We start from the raw sequence: 18979 nt of genomic DNA, 5'->3' as shown, positions 1-18979 counted from the left end.
AAAAAAGTGAGTGTTCTACGCCAATAAATACTGTGTGTAGATAGATGGATAGAGATATCGCACAAAAAAAAGCAGGGGTTGCAGCTGAGAGATCTTTTTGTCTTTTTGCTCATTCAATAATTCCACAGCAATGCAAAAATATATAGATATATGGTGTGTATATATAGATTTTCGCAGTGCTGTGGAATTATTGAATGAGCAAGAAGATCTCTCAGCTGCAACCCCTGCTTTTTTGTGTGTTTATATATTCCTTTTCAAAATAAATAATAAAATAAGAAACTTGTGTTGCATATTGGTACTGTTAAAAGCTTCTGTTACAGGTGTGATTTTAAACCTGTAACTGAGTAGTAGTTCAGTTACTTGCATTTCATGAATAAGTTTGAATGCAGTGTTTTTTTTTCTTTTCACTGTAAAAGGTTGAGTCTACAACATTTACACTGACTTGCACAATTTAATCATGCTTTGTAAGTGCCAGTTCAGAATAGTGCAACTTGAGGCACACAGTCGAGGAAAAAAACGTTATATTCAATGGTGTCCTTTCTCATCACACTGACTCAGTATCATGCAACTTTGGAAAAGGTTCCTGTGCTACATTGGTGCAATTTTTAGTGTGATTTGCTTCGTAGAATTTGTAAAATCGCAATACATAATTGCACTGAAAATCACATCAAAATTACATTGCAACAGTGTGATCAAAGCCTTCATAGGATGAATGGAAATGGAGTCATTCCATTGTCACAAGTTCTTTATTTTCAAGCCTCTTGGAAAATGGCCTTTTGGTTGTAGGAGACACCGACTCCCTGACATTTCTCCAGTTTTGTAAAATATTCCAGCTTGTTACAAAATCATACCTGATGCTATAGAATCAACCATACAACTTACAAGTAAACCTGCAATTGGAGAAACATCTGCTACTCCTACCATCTTAAAGTGCCTGGTGGTCCTACTGTGACCCTCTTGCCTAAAACGGTCCCTAAGCCAAAACAAGCATGTTAATGAAAATGTAACTTTCCTAATCTGCATACTTGTCCAGAATTGGATGGTTGACGGTGGTATCCCCATATTCCTCCAACCAAAGTCCAGCCTACCTTAACATTTATCCTATTGGAACTGAAATTAAAGTTTTGCGTACGTAGATTTTTATTTTATTTTTTTTAATACTTTATTTGTTTTCTGAAAATACAATCATCAAAAAGTCACAGTAACTGTTACAGCTCTTGCATAGATTAACGCAGATTCAACATTTTCATAGCGGACATCAACTTTTCCCTGAGAGTAAGTACCCCGGTTCCTCAACGGAGGAACCATATCAAGTGCTCCAGGGTATTCACCACGGACCGCACTGGGCCGGCCCCATATCGTAGAAACACAGTAAACGGTAGAAATACCTATCAGTTGTAGTACATTCCACCTGTCCACACACCCAAGCAACTGCCCTGGCCATCCACCCACCCACCCCCCTGCCATCCAGCAACCACCAGAACAACCCTCATCCCACCTGCCTATAGCCCATTATGGTTGAGAGAGTGGGGTACCCTTCCAGAAGGAGTCCGCAATATCCAGCCAGGGCTGCCAGATCTTGGTAAACTTTTTGGGACAAGCCCTGCCCTTATATATGCACTTAAAGATGGGTAAGACATTATTCACCATACGATACAACATTTGAATATCAGGAGCAGATGCACTCTTCCAATGCAACAGGATGATTTTCCTAGCATAGAACAAAACTGTGCGTATCAGAGTTCGAGCAGGAATTGTAGATATAAAGTCATTGAGCACTCCCAGCATTCCAACCTCCGGAGTGAGAGGAATTGGGAAGTGTAGGGTGTCCTTAAAAAAAGAAAACAAGTTCTTCCAATACGTTAAAGCTGGGCATGACCAAAACATATGTATATAGTCGGCCTCTGTGGAGCCCGTTCCTAGACAGGAAGCAATAGAAATTAGACCCATGCGGGCCAGCCTGGCAGGAGTATAATGTAACTGGTGTATAAATTTAAATTGTACATACTGATCGTTAGACCCGATAAGATCAAGGAAGCAGACCTCCGAGGCCTCCTACGTACGTAGATTTTAGTAGTGTGCAACCAATCAATTTCTTGGGGAGGAGGGGCCTTAAGCATGGCTGCCGAAAAAATCAGAACCACACTGTTTAGTTCAATATAGAAAACAAGACACATCTAACGGTCAAACCTCTCATCTGTGACCATCTATTTCTTCTTTTCTTAGGTTCATGCAATTCCCCTGCGCTCTTCTTGGGTGATGACCTGTGCATATGCCCCATCTGGAAACTATGTGGCCTGCGGTGGTCTTGATAACATTTGTTCAATTTACAACCTAAAAACTCGTGAAGGAAATGTGCGAGTTAGCCGTGAGTTGGCTGGGCACACAGGTGAGTTTGAATCATAAAGCATAGCTAGAGAATGGCGATTTGACTGTGGGGACAGATGTGCATTTTTCAACAGCTTCTCTAATACATCCATCCTGAGATTTTATTTTGTGGCAACTGAGGTTCCTTTTGGTGTTGTAGTATGTGTAGCCTCTGACATTTGTTCACCTTTTTATAGCAGTTGCCTTTAAAGAGTAACTGTACTTATTACATCTGTAACTGTCATTGTACTTCATGTTACTGGGCAGAATGGGAACATAGAATAAGGGCAAATAGGCACTCAATAAGGGGAAATAGGAGCCTTGTACCACGTCCTCCTCGGAAGCCAATTCTGAAAAAAATGCTCCAATAAAGATTTGTATCAAAATAAAATGATTCAGGTATCTAAGATATGCCAACATCTAGTGTACCATGTATGGCTCAAAATTAGCCCAAGGTAACAAGGTGAATCTCAAACAATGGCTTTATAATTCCGAGGTATATGCTGCCACTAAATAAAATATAATTAAAGATATTGAGATTCACCACAAGATGCTGCTAGGTGTGCCGGCTCGAACATAATGACACATCTAAGCATACCTGCCATATATCTAGGAACACAGGGGAGCTGTGCTGTCCCAGTAAACTTTTGCAGCTACAAGTCCTCCTCCAGCTGTAGATAACAAAGGCGATGGAAAACTAAACCCACAGAGAGCTAAGCCAGTTCCCATGATAATGGCCATTGAATATTCTCCCCAGTCACGCACTATAAGGGGAGCTTGCCCATGGAGTAATTGCTGCCAGTCACCACCTCCTTTGTCTTGCGCAGGCCCAGTGGTAGCAGCTGGGCTACTTGATGATGTAATCGGCCAGTTTTGGCACAACTTGATGTCAGGCAGTAGGGGTATTTAAGAGGGGCTGCGGAGGAGCTGAGTGGCGGATATTTTTCCCTGGGTAAGCTCCCTTTATAGTGCGTGTTATCTACAGCTGATGGAGGCCTTATAGCTGCGTGTTTTTACAGGAACACAGCTGCCCTCTGTTGCAAAGTTCCCATTTGAGATTCAGCCTGTTATCTGGGCTAATTATGAGCTAAATCTGGTACACTAATCTCTAGAGGTTGTGTAGAACGAAAAAGTACCCCCCAATACTATGGGATGTTATAGGCAGACTTTAATTGACACTTGCAGGCATACCCCACTTTTAACTTTCCAGCTTTAGTAAATAAACCCCATTGTGTACTTAAAAGTTGGGTATGCCTGTATATTGATTAAAACATTAGAAAAAGTTTAAAGTATTAGAGAAGAATGTTGGTGCCAACACCTCAATAGAAGTACATAATACAGTTATAGTATACCAGACTCATAAAGGGCTAATGAAAGGCATGAAAATGGCTTCTCAAAAGCGTTTCGGGTATGTGGAATTGTATCCCCCCATCCCCCCCCCCCTTCGAGGGCATAGAGAAGATTATGAATTTGTAGACACTCAACACATAGGAACAGAGTTGAGGCTGTGAATCTGCTGGAGGTCCCACTCATGTCAGCGTGGCACGTAGCACGTTTCATCTCCTGGATTTCTTGTATTTGTAACTTTGCTTGATATCCATGAGCATATTAAACCTGGCCAGTTTTAAAAGCACAGGAATCTTTGAAACAGACATGAAGTGTTTTTTTTGTTGCTTGTGTCTTGGCAGAAAGCCGGGATGCTGTCCCTTTGTACCTGATGGCTGTCCATGCCACAGTCAAATCCTGGTTAATGTTTACAGGATGTTTACCTGTGCTCATTTGAATGTCTTGCATAGAACACTGACCTATAAATTCTTTGCAACCAGTCAGGCTATAAACGGTTCATTCAAAATACGACGTTTGAGTTATAAAGAGGCACCCGGCCCGTTGTCCCCACTGCTGTTCGCATTAGCAGTTGAGCCTTTGGCCACCATGATCCGTAACGCCAAGGAGGTGGTGGGGTTTCGAGGGGCCAGAGGGAAGATAAAATATCATTGTATGCGGATGATGCGCTTATCTGGGCGACACATCCGCATCACTGACGGCAGTGATGAGGATAATAGGGGATTTTGGCGGCTTCTCAGGTTTCGCTAATAACTGGTCCAAGTCAACTTTGATGCCTGTGGACAAGCTGGAGGAACCCTTGCCATCCGGGGCAGAGCAGATTGTTATTACTAGGGTTGTACCGATACTAGTATCGGGACCGATACCGAGCATTTGTACGTGTACTCGCGCAAATGCTACCGATGCTTCTCCCGATACTTTTAATGTTTATCACTAAGCGCCACTGTATCTTCAGCCAGCAGCATGACTCGGCGCTCACTGACGTCATCAGAGTGCGCTTGTCTCGGTGCTTCCTGTGCACTCTTTAGGCCCGGAGAAAAAACATGGCTACTACCGGGTTCTCGTTTCGGGGGTTCTTCAACCAAAAACCCGGCCACTGGGACAGCCACGCCATTTTCCCTTCGGAACAAACCCGGCTGCAAGGTGAGGAAGGCGGGGGAACGTGTGGGGCCGTACATCGCTCCTTGTGAATAGAACCTGTCACTACAGAGTTTTAGGTGCTCAACCCTCATCCTCAGTCCTGGTTGATGGCCGAGCTCACCATGGGAGAGACACACAGAAGGCTCACTGCACACAAGGACTAGGGGGATCTCGAGAGCCACCTATCGGTACCCACAAGTGCCACCTATCGGTGCCCACAAGTGCCACCAGTCAGTGCCCATCAGCACCAGTCAGTGCCCATCAGCACCAGTCAGTGCCCATAAGTACCGCCTATCGGTGCCAGCCACCTGTCAGTGCCACCTATCAGTCCCCATCTGTCAAAGTGGCACATGACTTTTTTTTCAATGTATCGGTATTCGGTATCGGCGAGTACTTGGAAAAAAGTATCGGTACTTGTACTCGGTCTTAAAAAACTGGTATCGGGACAACCCTAGTTATAACCAATAGCTTTAAATATCTAGGAGTGGTGGTATCCCCAGACCCAGCTGAGTACCTTCGGTTGAACCTGGACCCACTGCAGGTTAGACAGAAAGAGAAGTGCAATAGCTGGTGTAAGCTCCCATTGTCGGTGGTAGGACGGGAAAATCTAATAAAAATGGTATGGGCACCACAGCTTCTATACATTTTCCATAATTCCCCCATGTGGATCACAAACAAATGGTTCCAACAAATTGACACACTAATGAGGGAATTGATATGGAAGAAGGCAGCTAGGATTGGCTTAACTACCCTTCAGTACAGAAAGGATAGAGGAGGCCTTGCAGTCCCGCATTCTAAAACGTACTTCTTGGTCTCCCAGCAGTTGGCGGAATGGGGGCGGGAAAAGAGTGAGGACCCTATAAGTAACTTGGTGACTACATCTGCCCCCCTACTGGAAGGCGGCGTCTTATTTGGAAATGGATCTTCCGAGCATACCATACTCTGCGCCGATATGTATTCTTCTCAAAAGGGTATGGGGGGAGACGCGGAAAGCCCTGGGGATAATGGGCCCATTGCCCTTTACTCCAATATGGCATAACCCGAGATACCCGGAAATACAGGAACTACGGGGATTTACTTTATGGAAAGAGAAAGGAATACTTTTTTTGCACAGCTGTATGAGGGGGAGGTATTAAACATATGAACTGTCAAAAATTTCAGCTAAACCCAGGGTGGTTTTACCAATACCTCCAATTACGACATGCCTTGCAAGCACAACAAATAACACACTCCCTAGTAACATCATCATCTTTGTTGAAGTATTTGGAACGGATGATCGGAGAGGATTAATATAAAAATGTATATGGAACTGTTATCTACGGTCCAGGACCATACCTCTCTAAGATGCCGTAGTAAATGGGCAGAAGATATAGGGGACATGGTTCAGAACCAGTGGGAAAGGGCCTTAGAATCCATTCCAGTGGTATTGATATCTGCGGCTCATAGATTATCACAACTATTTATTTTGCATAGGGCATATAGCACACCAGTGCAGCTGCATAGGTGGGGGGGGGGGGACTCCCCCCTATGCCCCAAGTGTAAAGTACATCAAGGGAATAATTTTATACACCTAATGTGGAGATGTCCAAAATTACATTGGTATTGGGAGGAGGTCTCCCAGTGTATAAGTAGACTGGCTCAGGTACCTATCCCTTTGGACCCCCTGGTATATTTACTTGGTGCTATAGATGTTGAGTCTTTTCAAAAGGAATGCATCTCATGTTAACCAGAGTGCTATTTCTGGCAAGAAAACTTACCGCACGATATTGGATGGCACCAGATATACCCACGGGAAGACAGTGGATTTCTATATGTGAATTCTCTACCTCTTGGAGAAAGATTAACATATAGTCGCAGGGGGGAAACGGGTAAATTTGACTTTATATGGCAACCATGGATGGGGGATGCTAGACTCGCGCCCACCACAGTTGGTAAAATAAAAAGATAAAAAAAAAAAAAAATACAATATTTACCAAATGGGGTGTGGGATTCAAAATATGACTGTTCAAATGAAAAATGTCTATGCTGTATTTTGATATTTTTTTTTTTTTCCAAGGCTATCTGTCCTGCTGTCGCTTCTTGGATGATAACCAAATTATTACCAGCTCTGGAGACACCACTTGGTAAGTAGAAATTTTCCTTCTTTGAATGGACTATAGAATTTTTCATTATTCGCGTTAGATCCAAAATAATACAGAAGGTTTCTTAGTTTTTCTGTTGCCACAGCATATGTTTCTGGAAAAGACCAGCTCCAGGGATGCTTTGCAAGCTTTCAAAGCTTTTTTTTGCCTTTGTAGGTCCAATGTTTGTTTTATAATGTATCAGATACAGGCTGCATATTGGCTGATTTCCACTAAATGTTCTTTAGGGGCCCTGTCTCACTTTGTAAAACTGCACCAAAATAGTAGCACGCCTGTAGTGTGAACAGTAATCTAGGATTTAGCCCTGGTTCACATTGATGCTACTTTTTAAATCTCGCTCCTTCACTTGAAGTCAAAGTAGCAAGTTCAGCCTGATTTCAGGTGCTACTTGATGGGCATCTGTGTGGCTACATGCACAGATGTGTATTGAAGTCGCACCCTGAAATTGGCAATAGTGCAGGAACTACTTTTGCAAATCGGTGCGATGCCGCAAAATCAGTGTCGCACCGATTGAAAGTGCCATTGCCTCCTATAGGCTGCGACTTACCATGTGATTTGATTTCTCAAATCGCACCAATGTGAACCTAGGCTAAATGGGGAATAGTTTTCATTAGGGTTGTCCCGATACCAGTATCGGGACCGATACTGAGCATTTGCGGGAGTACTTGTACTCCCGCAAATGCCCCCGATGCCAGATCCGATACTACCGCCCCCCGCCACCGCAATGCTGCACCCCGATAGACAGATCACCCGTCCAATACCGAGCAAGGGGGAGTGTCTATACGCGGCGCGGAACAGACAGCTATTCAAATGAGAGCTGTAATGTTCCCCGCACGCTGATTAACTAGGCGGCGGCATCTAGGTATGGGGGGACATGGCTGCATATGTGGGGGGACATGGCTGCATATGTGGGGGGGGACATGGCTGCATATGTGGGGGGACACATTTAAAAAAAAGTATCGGTATTCGGTATCGGCGAGTACTTGAAAAAAGTATCGGGACAACCCTAGTTTTCATGCTCGCGTCACCCTGGAAAAGCACAGCAAAAGCACACCAGTGTGAAAGGGTCTACCTGCTGCTTGTGCCTTCACTAGAACATTATTTCTGATCAGACCTTTCCTTTTAGGACTTGCCCCTCTGTATCTCCCTGGATCCACTTTTTTTTTTTTTTTTATGTTTGTTCACATAAGTAGCCCTTGTGCACAGTTATAATAGCTGCTGAAATCAACCTAACCTTACTAACATACACTCATGATGCTGAGAAATTTTTGTATCCTTCGTAATTATATAATTCAAATGGGTCAAGAACAAAGGTTTTAAAAAACAAGATATTGCAGGTAAATGAATATAGAGACCGATGTCCAAACTGAAAAGATCATCTGCTGTGTCTGCACTTGCTGTACATGTAGTTTAGCACTCCAGTTACACGTTTTTTCTTTCTGCTTGCAGCGCTCTGTGGGACATTGAAACTGGCCAGCAGACAACCACATTCACTGGACACACTGGGGATGTCATGAGCCTGTCCCTTGCTCCAGATTCCCGGTGCTTTGTGTCTGGGGCCTGTGATGCCTCAGCCAAACTTTGGGACATCCGAGAAGGAATGTGCCGACAGACTTTCACCGGACACGAGTCTGACATAAATGCTATCTGTGTAAGTTTTGTGCCACCAAACCTTTCAGGTTCCGTCCTGTTGAAATGAGGGATATCTTTTAGCACCCAGTATTTAGACACTGATGGGTATTGGAGGATAGCTTTTGGAGCAATTTGCAGTCAATTGTGTTCTAGGTTGGTGAATGACAGTTGCACTTGACTTGCCTAACCATGCCTTTTATTATGGCAGCATTCAGGCCAGGCAATTGGCTGCTAGGCCTGGCACTGCATTTTTGGAGGTGGTTGCATGCTTTAAGTATTTTAATAGCGATCTGCCCAAATTTCGAGTTCACGATTTCTTTGCCTATTTTATAAATGTGTGAACAGCAATGTGACACTGTTTTTCTTTCCTCCTATCCAGTTCTTCCCCAATGGTAATGCTTTTGCCACTGGCTCAGATGATGCCACTTGCAGGCTGTTTGATCTCCGTGCAGACCAAGAACTGATGGTCTATTCCCATGACAACATCATCTGTGGCATCACTTCAGTAGCATTCTCCAAGAGTGGACGCCTCCTCTTAGCCGGATACGATGATTTTAACTGCAATGTCTGGGACACACTTAAGGCTGACAGAGCAGGTAGCTATGATAAAGGTTTATTTTTGGATGCATCCTTTTGCCAACAGTGAAACTAACCACCTTGTTATTTATAAGAAGTGCACCTCAATCACACATGGGTGTGATGAGGGAGTCAGGTGGTGTACATGAACTGTCCGTGTGCTGAGATACCCCCTGCAGATTGGTACGTTGGGTGCAGAGCTTTAGTTGATGTCACTACATCCTGGAAAGAGGCTGCATAGATGGAACCTTGGTACCCACACAAGAGGCCCTGGCACATCCAATTGTCATTGTTGTGTGCAATGGATAATAACAGGGAGCAAATGGTGGTCACCGCAGCACCTTGTGACACTATGTAAAAGAATGAGGCACAGGCTAGTAGTGCTACTGACCCAATCTCTAGCAAGGGTCTCAAACTGGTGGCCATCCAGCTGTTGAACTAAAAGTCCCGTCATGCCTCTGCCTGAGGGAGTCATGCTTGTAACTGTCATCCATGCAATGCCTCATGGGACTTGAGGGCCGCCAGTTTGAGGCCCCTGCTCTAGAGTATGTCGGATGCAATGGTGACTGGGACGTATACCAACCCTGGCCAAGATGTAAGCCTGTTGCCCATAGTAATTGGATTCTTGCTGCATCAGTTTTCTTCTTTACTTTTTTAAATGAGTAATCCCCCTTTTTGTTTTTCTATACAAATTTTAATGTAAGCCTTAGTAAAGCTTAGCTGCTGTTGTAGCCTAGTGAGAGGACGCGTTCTCCCCCCCCCCCCCCCCCCACCCTCCGCGCAGGACAATTTTTCCTCAAAACAGTAATAAAGCTTTTTCTAAAAGCTAGATGAATCAATATCTCAAGTAGGCGAAGTGGAGGAGAATAAGCACAGATTGCATGACTAGCATGTGATTTGTTGGTTTACTTGGGCTGTTACTGGGGCTTTTTAATCTGGAGCTGGGTGTTAGTTGGACTGTAATCCTGACGTGACTCTGTTGCTGAGAGATGACTTGTATACTCATGTAGTGAAGCTGAAAGGTGTTTGCTTTCAGGAAGTGTAGATTGGTTAATGACAATATGTTTTCAATGAACAAAGAGCATAATGTTATCTCCTGTATATGATGAGACTTTTGAAGAGAAGAAATGTGACAGCTGACCCACAGACCTTACTGTGTAGGTTATTAATTTTTAGACATGTTTGAAACCTTTAACATTAAGTCAGGACTGTGTGATTGTATACAATATTCTTTACTGATTTTGTACAAAGTGCAGTGCTGACGTTCAGGCATGTTATTCTATTTAAATAAGTTTGACCTCGTTCACACACCATGGTGCAGAGACGTCAGTTTTTCTGCATGCGTTCTGCTAGGGCTCAAAGAAAACTATTCTCTGTACTCTGCGGGGGAAAAAAAACTGATGGGACATCAACCTTGTGGTGTGAATAGGGCACATAAAAGACGAGCATTAAAACTGATGTCAACGTGCATAAAAACTCAGATACGCCCATGAAAATTAATTAAACTTGTGTGTCTGCAAGTGAGATCTGCGTGATCGGACCTACACCCTGCACAAGAGACGAGAGCAGCAATGACCGTTTTTTTTATTACAAAAAAATTGCTGCATAGCTCAGGAAGATATGCAGAGATTCATGCAAGCACACACGTGACCAATGTATTTAGAAGATATTTACTCAGCCCTGAGTTGATCTTTAACCGCATGACCTCCAGAAGATTTACCCCCTCCCCCCCTTCTTGACTAGGCCATTTTTTGCGATAAAGCACTGTTCATTTAACTGCGCGGTCCTTCACCGCTGTACTCAGATAACATTTAGCAATTCCCCCCCCCCCCCCCCCCCGCAGAGCTTTCTTTTGGTGGTATCTGATAACCACTTTTTTTTTTTTTTTTATAAACAAGACTTGCAGTAAAAAAAAAAATTTTACTTTGTGCTATAAAACACATCCAGTAAAAAATATGAAAAATATTGAATTTCTTCATATATTTAAGCCAATATGTATTCTGCTACATGGTTTTGGTACTAAAGTCCAGCCTGAGCTCATTTGGCTGGGCTTCTCATATGGGTCACAGGAGTGTAATTTGTTTTGCACTTCTGTGACCCGTTTTCAGCGGAGGACAGTCTGAAGTCCGCTCTCTGCTGACATCACCAAGATCAGTCAAGGCACCGCGTCATCCCAACTCTGGAAGTCTGGATCTGTAAGGGACCTGGACTGATGGCAGTCTCGGCCTCTCAGCGAGCCAATGAGATGGCCGCTTCCTTGCTAAGCGCTCCAATGAGCATGGAATAGCAGTGGAGCTGCTGATTGATGGATTGCAGTGAGAACTGAGCCATCGGCGGTGTTTGGTGGCTCAGTTCTCAGTGAAGAGGCACCGGGGGAAAGATGCAGCCACCTAGGTAAGTATGAATCTGCAAAAAACAGGATTCCCATACTACTTAATGCTGGCTGTGAAGGGGTTAAACATCTAGGGCAATCAAAGGGTTAGCTGTGTTTGTGTTTAGTATGTGTGCTGCTTTCATTTGAAGACGGGATCCATCCATCAGCCCCCCCCCCCCTGTCAGAACGAAACTCTGCCTCGTTTACATAGGCTGAGCTCCATTCTGAGTCTCCGGCCTGATGATCGCCTTCTGCTGTGTAATCAAAGCTGAAGCAATGCGCTGCCAGTGCACCAGAACGGACCTTAAAAATTGTATCCAGAGCGTTTTTTTTTTTCACACTAAGCATTAGGGTTGTCCTGATACCACTTTTTTAAGACAGAGTGCAAGTACTGATACTTTTTTTCTAGTACTCGCCATTACCGATACTTTTTTTTAATCGTCAGTTGAAAATGACTTCTCTCCATTCATAAACATTGTAAACACAGTTTATAATGTTTTAGTTATGTGAATGGACAGTCAGTGATCACTGACTCTGTACATTCGGAACCGTAAGGATCCAGATTTATCGGCTCCTACCTCCGCTCTCCATCCTGACAGATCTAGGGGGACTCGGAGCAGCACGGTAGGGGGACTCTGAGGGAGACAGCAGCAGTACGGAGGAGGATACGGGGACAGTCAGCTGTGATCGTGTGTGGGAGAGTTACAAGCACCGATCACAGCTGACTTGACTAAAGCAGCTGAAAGCCACGGGCAGCGGAAAAACGGACCAGCTGTCAGACTTTGAAACCTATACGGGGTGATCGGTGCTTGCAACTCCTCCACCGCACTGATCACCCTGACTGCCCAGGTATCGGGTGAAGCATCAGAGTATTTGCCAGAGTAAAAGTACTCGGGCAAATGCTCGGTATCGGTACCGATACTAGCATCGGTATCGGGACAACCCTGCTAAGCACTTACCATATGAAAACAGCTTAACGGACTTCAGACACCCTGAAACGGCAGACAGGTGGGAAGATATGATGCTGTCATGTGATAATGTTATTAATTTTCCCGATCGGCTTTAGTTTTAGTGTCTAGTTAGTTTGTCATTTCAGAAATTAATGAAACCGCCGCGGTCCACCAAGTATTGACACAGTCATGCAGTTCACAAAGTGTAACGTGTACTCACAGCCTGTGACCAGATGACCTGAAACTGCAGCCAATCGGGAAGATCTGATACTGTCATGTGACAATGTGGAACTTTGATTGGCTGCAGCTTCAAACTGTCTAGTAAAAGGTTGTTCAAAGACTAAAATCTAGGGTCTGTGGCTGTTTCAATTAATTTCAGTTGTCCTTTTTCACATTCCGGCTGGCAATGCTGCAGCCCAGCAGGAGGGGAATGGTTGAGAACCATGGCTTTAGGCAGCAAAAACAAGGACCGCAAAAGTTAATACTCATACATTTTCCATCATGCAATCTGACCCATGCTTTCTTCTTGAGTTTAACTGCACTCTTGCCATTCAGTTTCTTTAGGCAAGGAACAGAAGGAACAATGGCTGGTCATGGAACTACAGAATTTAGATCTCCTAGATCTATCGTTCTTGAGGACGTGCCAGTATGGCTTGAAGTAGAATTGCGGCTTCAATATCTCTTCCCAGAACACCTTGGTTGGTCAAGGTGGAGAAATGGGCAGATGTCACAATTTCCAACTCATCCAATCAGAGGAAATCTTGTATTGATGATGGCAGAGAAGCTTTCTTTCATTCTTGAAGCAGATGGGAAGTTGCCACTAACTGTAGTTAATGCTACTACAGTACATTACAGCAGCTGCATCATTCTGTAATGTAAATAGTGTTTGGTAACCTAAAAAAAATTAAATTAAATCCTGTTCCCTTAAAACATGTTATACAGCGTTTGTGCTGTCATTTGGGCCCCCTGTATCAGCTGAAAAACCTGGTTGATCCTGCCTGGCTGTACCCCCCCCCCCCGCCCCTGTAAATTAAGCATGGTTTATCATGGCTGCTGAGCCCCAACACAGTGATCAGTTTACGTGCCTCCGTCATCCGTAGCCCTGCGCGTCGGCTCATACCAGTGCATTTTTGGGTATGCCCACCTTGTTACTTCGATTTTTCCTTTTTACAAGTAAGGTGGGAGTCCCTCTCCGTTATCAAAGGTTTTATTAGAATCTGGAGTGAAGACGTAGATGCGTTTTGCATGCCTTCTCAAAGCGATAAAATGGCGTAGGGGGCCTGGATTGTGGCGTTTTTGTCTACTTAAATGTGGTCTGGAATTGCTTCCAGCAGTTAGACCAGCTGTTAGTGCAGCAAGCCTTGTGATGGCATTGTGAATTTAGTCCATCAAGACTACTCATGCATTTCTAATACCGTCTACTGTAGAGCTCAGCAGACAGTGTGTTAATGTCTTAACCTTTTCAGGCCTTGCCAAGCTAATCTACTACTATCTTGTTTTCTTTCAAGGTGTCCTTGCTGGTCACGATAACCGTGTAAGTTGCTTGGGAGTGACAGATGATGGGATGGCTGTGGCGACAGGGTCATGGGACAGCTTCCTCAAGATCTGGAACTAAAGTCTGTGAGTATCGGCTATGGCCTTCCACCTCTTCGTAGTATTAATCTGCCATGACATGTTTACTTCCTTCCAACAAGTGGAGTTGAATGTTTAGTAAACAGCACACATTTCTTTAAACTTCTGATTCCTGGCAAATGTAGTTTATCATGAAACTCTTCATTGTCAGCCTTTTATAAATAGTGTGGGCTATGGAGAAGTGCCAGCATTTAACAAATGTTAATCCAGAATAGATTTGCTTATGATTTCACAATGCATACAGTATATTGAAAGCGCAAACATAGTGACGGAAGCCATGACTGCTGGCCTAAGTTCCACTAGAACACAAAATGAGTTGAGACCATTACAATCCTGTATGTGGCTGGGACTTCTTGGGCTGTATCCTTCTACCCAGGAGAATGCCTTTTTACTATTACTTTGTAACCCCACTTTGGAGGAAAAGAATTTTTTTTAATACACTATTGTTCAAAAATGTTTCTATACGAAAAATCTTACAAGTTTAATAAAAAGAATTCATACTCTTAAGTGTTGTATATCAATCACAGGATATTTCATGATATCCATATATTCATAAATATGCAAGATAATACAATTAAAGAAGAGAAAAACATGTCCTAGGGAATTTATGGATTGCAATTTAGCTCTGTAACACTTATTCTGCCAAAAGCTCTTTATTTAGGCTCCCTAAATAAAAAAAAAATTGCACCGCTCAATGTGCATCTGATATCTGTCACTGATACAGGAGGTGGGGGGAATCTTAACAATGGATGCCTGTTCTAGTGGCAGCTGTCTAATGGGGATTCTCTGCTTGCTTTGGGGAGACTTGTCGTAAGGACAGAAAGTAAAGGAGGACCTCCATAGGACTCAAACAGTAAAAAAAATTCACTTGGTGGTTTGAACTAGCCGGGCAGAAGATGCTGCAACTTGGAAATCTTTGCATTAAAAATACTTTGTGATTTACCTCTAAAGAGAAGCAGTCATGATGGCAGCCTATTGCATGCTTGTATTTATTGCAGTCTTTCTTGCTTCGATACTTGGTGTTTCAGAGCCAGGACAGTTTAATATACATATCTGATGTAGACTTTGGAAATCGTTCAACAGAAGAGATTCAACGGTACTAAAATCTTTGGCCAGTGCACACTTTGCATTTCATATGCCATGCTTTTGTCAAGTCGTATATCACTCAAATGTAATACTCTGACACCTTTTTTCCTGATCATTTTATTCCCCATGTAGTAAAGGTAGCAGTATAGGACATCCCTGGAACCTAAATCTTCCCAAACAAGTTTGGTAATGGCAGCCCCCCATATTTATATCCCATTACGTTTTTTTACCAAGTATAAGGTTGAGTTAAAATTTTTTGCACCCTGTAAATTTCACCTAAATATAAATATTGCATAACGTTTATGTAAAGATTGGATGTAAACTCCCAGAATTTTTCCCTTTTAAAAAGGAAAGTTCCAATCCCTCAATCATTTCTGACTTGGTCTCTGCCAGAGGGCATTGGCAGAGCAAGCCATTTAGTATCTCTACATAAGCAGTATATTGAAGGAGATCATATTCCCAGCGCTTTGATACCAGAGGATTGTGGGATTTCTGGAAAAGTGTGTTTTTTTGTTTTTTTTTCTTTCATTACTACTAAAAACCTTTTTTTTTTTTTGTTTAAGTAAAGTACATGTTGTAAGAAAACCACAATTTTATAAGTAAAGAGGTAGGTTCGGCCATTTTAGAATGCCCAACAGACTTATCAAATGGCCTGTCTTGGCTTCTGTTGTACACAAATGTTAAAGATTGTACTTGGATATAAAACTTTTTTAAACTTGTAAATAAAAACTAAAAGCTTTCTTCACTTCCATTTTTAAACAAGTTTTTTTTTTTTCCTTCCTCTAGATACCCAGCAGACTTCTCCATGACTGGAAGAGCATTCCAACCTTCGAAATTAAATCATAGCATATCCGATCCAACCATACTAACGGACACCCACTTATCCCTACTCCCATACATCAAAGGGCAGAACCTCTCCTCTCATTTTTATTTTTTTCCCCCTGAAACCAAGAGCACAATTATTTGCTATAGGATGAATTTATTTGTGGTTCTGAAACCAAGAATTGTGCATTCCTTTTGGGACCATTTCGTTTTTGTTTTTTTCCTATTTCTTCGACCCTTTCGTCACCTTCATTTGTCTTGAAGTAATGATACAAAACACTATGCGCAGTACGTTATAACCAAGAAATAGCTGTATTGATAAAGTCCATTTTATGATTGTTGCCTGAAGGTTCTAGAACAGTGTCTGTTTTTTTTTTTCTTTAAGTTGGATGTTGATGGTAGTTGCTGTAAAAACTGCAGCAGAACAGATTGTAAAAAAAAAAATCAGAACAGTTAACTTTTTTTTTTTCCCCCCTTTTGTTTTTTGTTTTTCTTTACCTCCCTCTGTGGTCCATTAAATGAAGGTGGGATGTGACCCGTGTTTCAGGGCCTTTTAGTGCTATAAACTGCCCCTGTCTTGTTTTGTGAATCTGTTGCAGATACAGAACCATATGAACATTAAAGAAGCGCATTCGCCATCCACTGGCCATCCTATAGTATAAGGAATAAGTCAATGCCTCACTAAGTTGCTCCAGTAATTGAGTTACTTTTGAGCGCCAACTGCTCAGGGGAAATATAGTAACCCAATGCCTGGAGTGCCTTTCAGTTACCTCTGTCATCTGAGAGTTATGGCTGTTGGGGAAGCAATGCAACAGATGCCACCTGGGAGCGTTGGAAGGACTTTGTTAAACCATGTACAGTTCTTTATACCACCGATGCCAGTGAACTGTCTTCTGATCTCTATGAATGCATCTACACCACGCCACCTTCTCTTCCTGCACACACAACAAATACACACCACAATATTAGAACTCCTTCAGGGATCAAGAGCATGCTAGATTGTAGAGCAATGTCCAGTTCAGCCTTTGCTATTGAGGGTAACCCATAGATAACTTGTTTCTTTGGGACTGAGACCATTTATTTTTTTTCCAGGGCAAAACTGGCGACATTCATATTATCCTATACACGCCTATACCAGTTGGTACAGCAAACTCCTATTTGAGTGCTATGTACTGCTAGATAGGAATCTAGTTTACTTGTTGGTGCTGTATACTGTTGCCAGTTAAAATTATATATATTTTTTTGTCCTTCATTGTTCAACCCATGTCATCCTTTATTCATGTAGGCCTGAACCATTAAAACTCAAATTCCCTTGTAAGGTCAGTTAACACTGGGAAACTATTAACAATTTAAGAAAAAAAGGGTATCTTGCAAGAACACTACCCTGGTCCCATATAGATTAGGAGCAGCCGTGGACAGAAGTACATGTCTGTACTCTTTGGATATACGGTCAGATGTGTATGAAATGATGTACAAATTAATGTTTTTGAAAATAATGATCTTGAACTTTCTAAGTTAAAACTTAATGAAAGCTTTTATTCTTATGTTGGCGGTGGGGGGGGGGGGGGTGGTGTGCCATAGGGATGGGTTTTCCTCTTAAGATTGCATGCTGTAGAGTTGCTTAATAATGTGCAAATAGAGAGTCATTAGATGTTTTGTTTATTTTTTTCCTTTTAATGAAAAATAACCTGTTTAAACAGAAAAAAAATGAAATGACAATTGCGGTTGTGCTCAATTTTTTTTTTATAATCACAGCTACTCTCTGTATACGTTTTCGAAAAAAAAAAGGTTCAGTGCAAAAAATGAGCACTTTGAAGAGTAGCTCAATTTCACTTTTTTTAACAAAAAAAACATCCTGTTCAAACGATTGCATACAAAAACAAAAAAATCGATTTTTCAGGAAGGGTTGGGAAATGTGAAATTAAACTTTTACCCTGGTTTAAGTTGATGCTTCTCAGCCTGTTCTTGTAGAAAGAGGATCTTGCATCTGATTTTTGTTCTTCCAGGAATAGCTTCCCCTTGCTAATTTTTTTTTTTTTTCTCCCAGGTTTTTTTCTCTTTGAATTAAGCATTGCCTCTTGACTTTTCTGCAGAGACCTGTACACTGATACACAGGAACTGACCCCCTCTGTTCCGCAGGTCTTTGTATTGAAAGAAGCGGACTATTAATTTTTATTAGCTTCTTCCTAATTGTATATGAACGTTACTCAACCTTAGACGTAGACGCTTTTTATTTTTATTTTTTTATTTTTTTCTGTACAAAAAGTGCTGTAATTGTGCGTTAGGCTGGGAACTGGCAGAGAACGAGATGCCCCGCCCACTTCTTGCATAAATTACTCTGTAGAGCTCTCTGCACCCCCTACTCCCTTTCACCTTTTGTATTTAATTTTAAAGTCAGTGTACTACAAGAACGCTGGATGCAAGATAGATACTATATTAAAATGTACTGTTATTTAAGATGTAATAAAGCAGTTTGACATGAGTTTACTCCTTGTCATGGTGTCTCCTTATTTAGTCACATGTATTTTAATTGTTTCAGCCATTACCCATATTTACTCCCCTAACCTCTCACAAAAGCATGCATGTAAATATATATGTATATATGGAGCAAGAAACTTCCTTTTACTACTCCCTGTAATGTCATCACAAGGCTTTCTATGAACTTGGTTCCGAATTAACAGGCACACCCCAGAACTACATCTTCCAAGAACTAATTTCCTATATACAGCATGTACAGGCTCTTGGGAGTCAAAGCAACAGCCTTGTTTTGTTGAGAAAAATCTATATATGCATGAGAGGGAAAGAGGGGTGGAAGATGACGTTTTGTTCAACTGCCAGTGCTGACGATGCTGCTCTGGATTTTAGAACATCAAAGGCATGGTGTTTTCATCCCAAACAGGAATTTTGGAACACGT

General features: G+C 42.3%; 1 protein-coding gene across 2 annotated transcripts in view; it reads left to right on the top strand.

The window, feature by feature from the left end:
• GNB1 (G protein subunit beta 1) overlaps positions 1 to 18551 on the top strand; it is a 105954-nt gene extending 87403 nt beyond the window's left edge. For both annotated transcript variants that reach the window (XM_040325884.1, XM_040325885.1), the window contains exons 6-11: positions 2227 to 2389; positions 6908 to 6974; positions 8442 to 8643; positions 9004 to 9220; positions 14033 to 14144; positions 16029 to 18551. In XM_040325884.1, coding sequence (XP_040181818.1) covers positions 2227 to 2389; positions 6908 to 6974; positions 8442 to 8643; positions 9004 to 9220; positions 14033 to 14139 — 756 coding nt within the window. In that variant the 3' untranslated portion in view covers positions 14140 to 14144; positions 16029 to 18551. The remainder of the gene's footprint in view (positions 1 to 2226; positions 2390 to 6907; positions 6975 to 8441; positions 8644 to 9003; positions 9221 to 14032; positions 14145 to 16028) is intronic.
• Positions 18552 to 18979: the final 428 nt, after the last annotated feature.

This window comes from Rana temporaria, chromosome 10 (genome assembly GCF_905171775.1).
Source record: "Rana temporaria chromosome 10, aRanTem1.1, whole genome shotgun sequence".
Classification (NCBI taxonomy): domain Eukaryota; kingdom Metazoa; phylum Chordata; class Amphibia; order Anura; family Ranidae; genus Rana; species Rana temporaria.
Note: the sequence above shows the minus strand (reverse complement) of the source record. Positions and strands in the feature narration are given on the sequence as shown.